General features: G+C 47.9%; 2 protein-coding genes across 2 annotated transcripts; one reads left to right on the top strand and one right to left on the bottom strand.

Annotated features, from left to right (window-relative positions):
• Positions 1–1,361: 1,361 nt before the first annotated feature.
• LOC117583237 lies at positions 1,362–2,073 on the bottom strand. The gene is given in 4 exon segments (XM_034271459.1): positions 1,362–1,738; positions 1,740–1,801; positions 1,804–1,856; positions 2,031–2,073. Coding segments are annotated over 4 exon segments (246 nt in total). The 3' UTR covers positions 1,362–1,650.
• A 1,367-nt stretch (positions 2,074–3,440) lies between these two features.
• LOC117583598 (M-phase inducer phosphatase) lies at positions 3,441–7,034 on the top strand. The gene is made up of 2 exons (XM_034271992.1): positions 3,441–3,942; positions 4,896–7,034. Exons 1-2 carry the CDS (start codon positions 3,869–3,871, stop codon positions 6,307–6,309), a joined length of 1,488 nt encoding a protein of 495 aa, XP_034127883.1. The 5' UTR covers positions 3,441–3,868; the 3' UTR covers positions 6,310–7,034.
• The last annotated feature ends 1,719 nt before the right edge of the window (positions 7,035–8,753 follow it).

Raw genomic sequence — 8,753 nt, 5'->3', positions numbered from 1 at the left:
CACTTTGTCGACTGCAAGAAATCTCAGCGCCGCGTCTGATGCGGCTGTGGCTTCCCTTCCCCCACTCTTCTGCAACAATTCTCACTCATTCTCACACATATACTAACCCACACACGCGCAGCAGAGCTCGTGTTAAGGAATTTGCGCGCGCACGTTGTTGTCCACGTCCTCGTACCCTCTACTCCTGTTCACCTTCTCCTGCTCCTGGCTCCTGCCTCCTGCTCGTGACACACACACACACGAGCCGTTCTCAGCAGGACTAATTCCTTTTTTCTTTGCTGCTCATATCCTTCGGTTCCTTGGGCCCTCGATCAGCTGATTGAACACATGTATTGAGGCAGGAGCACACGGTGGGAAGGGCAAGGAAAGTAAGAGACGGGTCATTCCCCGCCGCTATCCTTGTCTAACTGTTTCTCATGCGATCCTTTTTTGCTCCGTCTGCCTATGAATGTATTTTCATCGGTTTCTTTCTGATTAGTTTTTTTCTATTTCTCCTATTTCTTATATACTGTGATTTCCCCTTCTTTTTTTTTGTGTACGACCTGAAGAGAAGAGAATTTATAGATCAGTGGCAAGGGCTGGAGAAGGGGAAGACGCAATTCTTCGATGACAGACTGTCGACACCTTCGACAAAAATTTGTAATGCAAATTGTTGGGGGAGTCCGCGTCATGCGCGATATGTAAATAACTGACTATGTACAGTGGAGTCAGCCTTGGGTGGAAGAGGGTAACTATGGTAAACGTACATTCATACTTTTAGAGCTATTAGCTTCCAGCAAACTTTCACTGTAGTCATGTATACATTTGGAAAAGTGTGTGTGTGGGGAATAACTCACCTAGACATCAAATTGCTGGTTCTCCGCTTTGTACCTTCCTTCTAATTGCATTGCGCGCCTTCTTTAGCTTCCTTTGCCCCTTTGCCGGCCGGCCAGGAACATACACGTACACTGGGACCGCCCGGCCAGCCCCTCCGCCCAGATTTCAGCATTTGCGCGCGCGCTCGAATGTATCTCAAACGCTTGTTATACACTTATGGGCTTTTATGTGTTTGCAGACACACACGTACTCATACACATACACGACCGTGTGTCGCCCCACGTCAGGCGCTTAAAAAAAAAACGAATCTCAAAGCTCACTTCTTGGAATTTCGATTTACAATTTAGTTCTTCACTTTTTTCCGCTTTTTTTCTGCTGCTGCTGCTCCCGCTGCTATTGTTGTGCGGCTCCATTCACATTGTTGCTGCAATTTTTGCTTGCTTTGTGTGTATGTGTGTGCAGCCTATTCTCATTCTTGTTCTTTGCCCGCAATCAAATTCTCCAGCAGCATACATATGGATGTGTATAAGAGTGTCCTTTTTTTTTTCCATATGTACATATGCCCTTTTTCTGCTCTTCTGCTTCTTCTTCCGGAGGCTGTCGCACTGTGTCACTGAACTATTTGAGCTATGGCCAAAGCTAATCGGTAGAGTCACAGAGAGAGTGTCTGTTTCTGTGAATTCATTGAAAGCAATTTCATTTGCTCTTCAGCAAGTACCGCGATCTATTCTGAGACTACAATAATGTGTTTCAGCCCACTGTCCCGCACTATGAATGAGTTTCGAGCTTTTTCGCTGCACGGCTGCCTGTTTTGATGCCCTCCCCTCTCTCACACTAACACAGTCTTTCACTCATACAACAAATGCGCTTTTTTAACTTGTTCAAAACCACTTTATGATTTCTGCGTCCTTTTTTTTCTCTTCTCGGTTGTTTTCCATAAAGATGATCCTCTTCTCTTCCTGCAGCAGCACAGCAACAAAAGCTCGCTTGAGAAGAGGAATTCAGAAGAATGAAACCGTAGCTCATTTGGTGGGCTTTGGCTGACGAATCGAGCGGAAATCATTCACGCGAGCATGTGTTGGCAATAACTGTGAATGATATCATATGTTGGTGTGACCCGGTCTTTGCTGTCTTTTGTTTCTGCATTCATATTTGCCTGCCATATGTACGGCCAAGAGGGGGACCTTACAGCTGGAGGGGATTCACAAGCACACTTGCACTGGAGTATCCATGGGTGTCCCACTGTCCACTCCCCATCCCCACCATACCCCTTTCCAAACAATCTGTGAGAGATGACTCCCGCAGGGCCCTGAGCGCATATGTAACTCGATTTTTGCTTTAACTTTGCCGCAACCACACACACACAAAACACATGGTCACTCCACCACAAAAGGATGGGAGCGAGCGCTTTGCTGCTCATTTAACGACGACATTGGCGTCTACGTCTGCAAAAACACAAAAGAGACACGCCTCCCCACCGCCCCACTGCGACGGCCAGGGCATGGGGATGATCATATGATCCCACTACCTACTGATGGCTTTCTGGAGCCACCAAGAGGCGTGCAGAGGGGGGAAGGAATGCGTGGATCTCACATTATTACCTGCAAACGACACAATCGATGCCGACGCCGCCCCTGTTGCCTCCGCCAGCCGATGCCTTGAATTCTGCTTAAAGATTTACTCAATTCTTTTGCTCTGCCTCCTTCGTTTGCTCTCTGCTGCCGCAGCAGCCTCCTCTCCCACTTCTCCCTCTCACAGTTCCACTAAATCCATGTGTTTTTACTGGTTCCCTCGCATTCGGCTCCACTCGGGCCCCACTCGATCCCCATTCGGGTTGGCTGCCGATGGGGCCTGGGCTTCGCGTCTGGTATAAAAGCTAGCGCGCCAAAATCAGTGCCCTCCATAGTGCACGCCGTCGACTTTGGCGCCTTCGTTCTTCTCCTTCTTGCTTCTTGCTGGTTGCTCCGTTTCGTTTCGTCGTGTTCTCGTGAAGAATGTAGGGGAAAGGAATTTGAGTGCAAGCTACCTGTTGCACTGGAACCGCTCCAACTGCACAGATTTTCCAATATTTACACTCTTCGGTTGGGAAACGGAAAATTGTCCACTCAATATCCAAGTACATAATATGCACATAGCTCCCGATCCTGCTCTGGCCACCGCACCATATAGTCGACACCGCTTACTCCCTCTCCGAGAGCTGGAAGAGAGGCAGCAAGAAAAGAGAAGAGTATGTACTCCGTCTCCTTCTCCCCGACACATTTGCTAAGATGGCAAAAGACTCAAAAATTCTGCTGCAACAACAAAATACTAACTAATATAGTTGGATAGTTCCCTCTCACTCACACTCACACCAGCTCACCGCTCAGCTGTGCATTCTCGTTCGCTCATTCTACCCTGTTTCTCGATCGAGAGCGGGGGTAAAAACCAGCTGCGCCACACATTTTTCTCTCCAGAGAGCATATTTCCCTGACTCAGGAGAGTATTTCCCTGTCCGTTCAGGCACTGGAGAGTATTTCCCTGAGAATATCCTGACAAATTGCACATTCACAATGGGTAAAAATGTCCCATTCACAATGAAGACCTTTTTATTGTTATTTATATCATCATTCCTCCATTCCACCTTTCGCCGTCTATAAAAACCAGATGCGCCCCGAGAATCCCATACATTTTTCCTCTCATCCGCCGTCGTGAACACATCTATTGTTGCTCCTCTCTCCGTGCGGTAGTGTCGCCTGTGTGGAGTAACTATTGGATAAACATTAACACACACACCACACACACACACCAACAAATGAAAAACATGCTGAAACGGACACATTAAACAATCCTAAAAATAAAAGTATTAATAAAATGCAATATTAGTTATAACTTACCACCACTAAAGGACTACAAAGTGCAAAAACCGAAAACAGTAGAACTAACTGTAAATGAAGAGTGAAAAGTGATCCATCGAAAGAAAATTGTGTTTTAGCAATTTTTCGAAGATAAAAAGAGATCCTCTCAAAGGGAATCAATAATCAATTTGGAAATCCAACAAAATAACAACAACAAAATGCTCTGGGAAACGATTGTGGAAGAAAGCAGCAGCAACAACTGCAGCCTCAACAACATGGATTGCAATATCAGGTAATTATCCAAATATCCAGCCCAGGAATAGCAAGCCAAAACCAAACCAACTTTGATCGGAATTGAAAGTGAAAATTCAAGAATAGCGAGAAGAAAAGGATAGCAAATCGGCACTAAAATGCAAGTTTAATAACAGCAAAAAACAAAAAAAAGTGTGATAGAATAAACGGTGTAAAAAGACAAAGTCGACTGCGGCGCCACTGCGCGCGCTGCCTCTTTACAGTTGAACAAAAGTAAGAGTTTTATTGCTCCTCTGCTGTCTGCTTCTTATTTTTTGCACGCTCCACACACAGCGTTTACTTTTATTTCGACTCAGCTGTGCTGTTGTTGTTCTTCTTGATTTTATTGTTGCTTATTTTCATTCATTAAACCGGCTTCCGCGAGGCTCCAAAAGCGGAAGAAAAGCAACACCAACAACAAGGTAGTCGTCGTCAGTCCGTCACTTTTTTTTGTGTTGTTGCGGTTCTTTGTGCAGTTTTTTTGAATTCCCCCGCTTTGCGTGACCCAAAGTCAGGGGCACGAGCATAGGAAAGGGGGGGCCAACAATTGCAGTGAAAACGAAAAGAACTCGGGCAGAACGGTAAACGTGCACATGTGTGTGTGCGTGTTTGCGTGCCAAAGAAAAAGAAGAAGAAACACAGTAAAAGAAGGGAAGAAGCAAAAACAGTGCGACTAAATTTCTAATTCCGAATTCCAATTTACGAGAGTGTGATCGGCAGGGGAATAGCAACCCCGCTAGCGTTTTTGTTGTGTTTACAACACTGCTACCACCACGATCACCGCCGCCGCCCGACTGCGCTCCCCCTGCTTGTATTTTTAGCTGCAGCGCCGTCTGGGTTTAATGACCCGCTTCAGAATTTAGGGAAGAAACAGAGACCCCTCAAACACTCTCTCTCTCTCTCTCACAATGCAGCTGACTAATCCTCGTTCTCTTTCTTGCGCTCTCTTTATAGCAATTCGAGCAGCAAAAACAACAGCAGTCGCGCCCGCCGCTCACTGGCCTGCAGCGAAATGATCGCCATGGAGGAGCTGTCCTTCTACGACGATGATGTCCTGCCCGAACAGCGCGTGCCAAGTCCCGAGCTGATAGGCCTGCTCTCGCCGGAGGGATCGCCCCAGCACTTCCAGATTGTGCGCCAGCAGAAAGCGCTGCCGGCGACAGCGGGAGAGGGCAGCTCAGCCGAGACGCAAGCTCGCGGCTTCCGCGTCTTCAACAGCCTCTCGTCCACCTGCTCAATGGAGTCCAATATGGATGATGAGTACATGGAGCTGTTCGAGATGGAGTCGATGGCGGGACAGCAGCCCAACTCCCTGGGATTCCCCAGCGGCCTCAATTCGCTGATCAGCGGCCAGATCAAGGTGGCCTCGCCAGCCCGTCCCATCAGATCGCCCGCCCTGACCATGCGCCGTCCCTCGGTCCGACGCTGCCTCAGCATGACGGAGACGAATAGCAATCAGCTGCAGCAGCTCCAAACCCAACCAAAGACGCCCGAAATTCTGAAAGAGACTGCCCGGGACTGCTTCAAGCGTCCCGAACCCCCTGCATCGGCCAGCTGCTCGCCCATTCAGAGCAAGCGCCACCGCTGCGCCGAGAAGGAGAACTGCCCCACACCCACCGCCACCGCACCACACAGCCACAGTGGCACCACCACGCAAGTGAACTCCCATCCCCCACCGCTGCGCAAGTGCATGTCGCTGAATGACGCCGAGATAATGTCTGCAATGGCCCGTTCTGAGAACCACAACGAGCCGGAGCTGATCGGTGACTTCAGCAAGACGTACGCCCTGCCACTGATGGAGGGACGCCACCGCGATCTCAAGTCCATATCCAGCAGCACGGTGGCCCGCCTGCTGCGCGGTGAGTTTGACGGGGATGTGGCCAGCTACCGCATCATCGACTGCCGTTACCCGTACGAGTTCGAGGGCGGCCACATTGCGGGGGCCAAGAACCTGTACACAACCGAGCAGATTCTTGAGGAGTTCCTTTCTGTCGCACAGACTGAGCTGCAACAGCAGCAGGCGGCCGAAGCCGGCCCCAAGCGCCACATCATCATCTTCCACTGCGAGTTCTCCTCGGAGCGTGGCCCCAAGATGTCGCGCTTCCTACGCAATCTCGATCGGGAGCGCAACACCAACGCCTACCCATCCCTCCACTATCCCGAGATCTACTTGCTGCACAACGGCTACAAGGAGTTCTTCGAGACGCACATTGAGCACTGCGAGCCGCACACCTACCGCCCCATGCTGGACCCTGCCTACAACGAGGCGTACCGTCACTTCAGGGCCAAGTCAAAGTCCTGGAACGGCGATGGCCTCGGCGGTGCCACTGGGCGTCTCAAGAAGTCCCGCTCCCGTCTTATGCTGTAAGGGAGTGGGCAGCAGTATGGCTTTGAGTCGTTATCAATTTGGGTGTTATCTGGGTATTGTATATAATAGTAGAGATGGTCGCTCATCTGGGGGATATTTATTTCACACGCAGCATTTTAAGTTGATTTTTGTTGATTTTCATTTGTTAATCTATGGCTTAAGTTTAACCACCGCCCACTCTGTCACACACACACACACACACACGCAAAAACACACAACTTTCGATGTCACCCTTCATTTTTATTTAGTTGTCTATTGTTTTTTATGAATTCGGCTTTAGTTCAATTATTTGTAGACCTTTAGTTCAAATTTTAACGTAAAGAGCGGAGAAAACAAGCAAACGCCCAAGAAGCAAAAGCAAAAGCTCAAACGAACAAACAAACAAAAAATGTGCATTATAAGCTAACGAAAAGACGAAAAGCGAGAAACTGTCATGTCATTTAAATTTAAGAGGCCGAAACAGAATTTTATACATTGTAGATGTCCTCACCCTCACACCCCACCAACCCGCCCCATCAGACTCCTTCATCAAGTTTTAGATGATAAGCAGTAAGAAATGGCTACAAACACACACACACATACGTTCATCAATCCATGTTTAAATGTTTAAGTATGATTATATAAGAGTTAAAGTTGCAAACTTTGACTAGGTACAATTTACGCTTATTATTTGTTTAATTTTAAATATACCTTAATACTTAATACAAGAAAAACGAAAACTGAACCGAAAATTATACCACTGGCATTATATTTGTATTTTTCTGGCGCCAAAAGCCTTTGAAGAGCGGGAAAAAATGTTGATGCCAATTTCTCAGTTCAAATTTGGCGCGCGAGTAGCTAGCACAGCAGCGATTAAAAGATTGGAAAAATGAGCACCAGAGGGCGCGATATTTGTGGCATGACAGAAGTGCCATCTATGCGGCAACAAATGGAACTGGTAATAATTCGATAGCAGTAACCGATTCAACCGATTCAAATGTAAAAATCGTGCAGGCGCGATGATCAAATATTTTGGTACATACAGGAATGGCACATTTATTAAACACTTGTAAACTTAATTAAACACTGTCTCACTCACTTTTAATTTCAGGTAGGAAAAATGGGACATTGGTCTGTCTCTGCGCAAGTGACTTCTGTAGATCGAAATGGCCCTTCGTCGCGAGACCTCCGAAACGATGGAAATGGCTCGACTCTGATCCTCCCAGATGAAAGTGGGACACTCCCTGTCGAAGGTGTGATGCCTCGAGTGGGGCACCTTCCTCGTACGACAATTGAGGCACGCCTGCGCCCGATTGCACCTCTCGCCGGCGGTTAGGTGGTACACATACCCGCAGTTTGCACAGGTCCTGGGACGTTGACATGTCCTGGCAGGGTGGCCGAAGAGCAGGCAATTGCTGCAGCGCGTTGGAATGCACCCATTCGAATGCTGGGCGGCGGATAGGGATGGGCAAACTGAAGTATGATCAAACCCGTCTCATGCGTCTTGTTGCGCTTCTTTCAATCGGGATATGGTGAGATACTTGGAAAACGGAACTCCGCTGCGTTCTGCCATTGTGCAGCCTTCGAGTATCCTGGCGAAACTGTTGCGCCAGAGAACGGTACCTCATCGCATTTTACCTATGGCTGGCTGGCTGGCTTGCCGCTGTGATCTTATGACGCTTTACCTTTTGGCGTAGGCGTTTATCCTCATTATACACATACAATTTGGGTATGGGTTAACAAGTGAGTAATTGTGCCTGTTCCTTGGATGCTTAAGACTTCACTCAAAATATAAGATAAAATAGAACGCAGACCTACAATGAAACTTCAGAGCTTACAGTCACATAATACTCGAAACTTTCACCAAAACCGTAACTGAAAACTGAAAAGGGTATTTAAAGCACGCACGAAAGACCCATTACAGACTCTCCCTCGCTTTCTCTCTGCCCCCTAACCAGTGCACAAACTCGTAAGCAGATTAGTATTTGATTTCCTTGCAGCGCATATGCCTGAGTACTGGCGCACGAGTGTATACCTACCATTACTTTAATTCCCTGAAAAAAGGGGGGGGGGATACTCGCATGAATGTGATGTGGTGCCAATTAGTCGGAAGCAAAAGCCTTTCTATGAGTGTCTCGTCTGTGTACTTCCGAGTCCCTGCCCTTTGGGGGGTAGCCCAACAATTGTTTTTCCACTTCTTCTTGTGTTTAAGTGTGTGTGTGTGTGTTCGTTCGCTTATCTGTATGGGGGGTGTGGCGTGGGTTTGCGCTTCCCGCCACGGGGGGTGGTCTCGGCTCTAGGGTCGGGTGGCGGCTGAGGTGCTGTGGGCATAGCAAATAGAAAGAAATGGGTTAATCAGCACAATTAAGGTCAAAACCATGTCTCTATTTTTGTTTTTTTTTTGTGTGTGCGCGTTTTGCAGTGTGACACAAAATTGCGCATACGCCGGGTAAGCCCTGCCATTA

This window comes from Drosophila guanche, unplaced genomic scaffold (genome assembly GCF_900245975.1).
Source record: "Drosophila guanche unplaced genomic scaffold, DGUA_6, whole genome shotgun sequence".
In the NCBI taxonomy this organism is placed as follows: domain Eukaryota; kingdom Metazoa; phylum Arthropoda; class Insecta; order Diptera; family Drosophilidae; genus Drosophila; species Drosophila guanche.
This window is presented reverse-complemented; position numbering and strand designations above follow the sequence as displayed.

Coding starts and splice junctions, on each gene's coding strand:
- LOC117583598 (XM_034271992.1), top strand. CDS start 3,869: ATGCTCTGGGAAACGATTGTGGAAGAAAGCAGCAGCAACAACTGCAGC. Junction 3,943..4,895: donor AACATGGATTGCAATATCAG/GTAATTATCCAA, acceptor CTCTCTTTATAG/CAATTCGAGCAGCAAAAACA.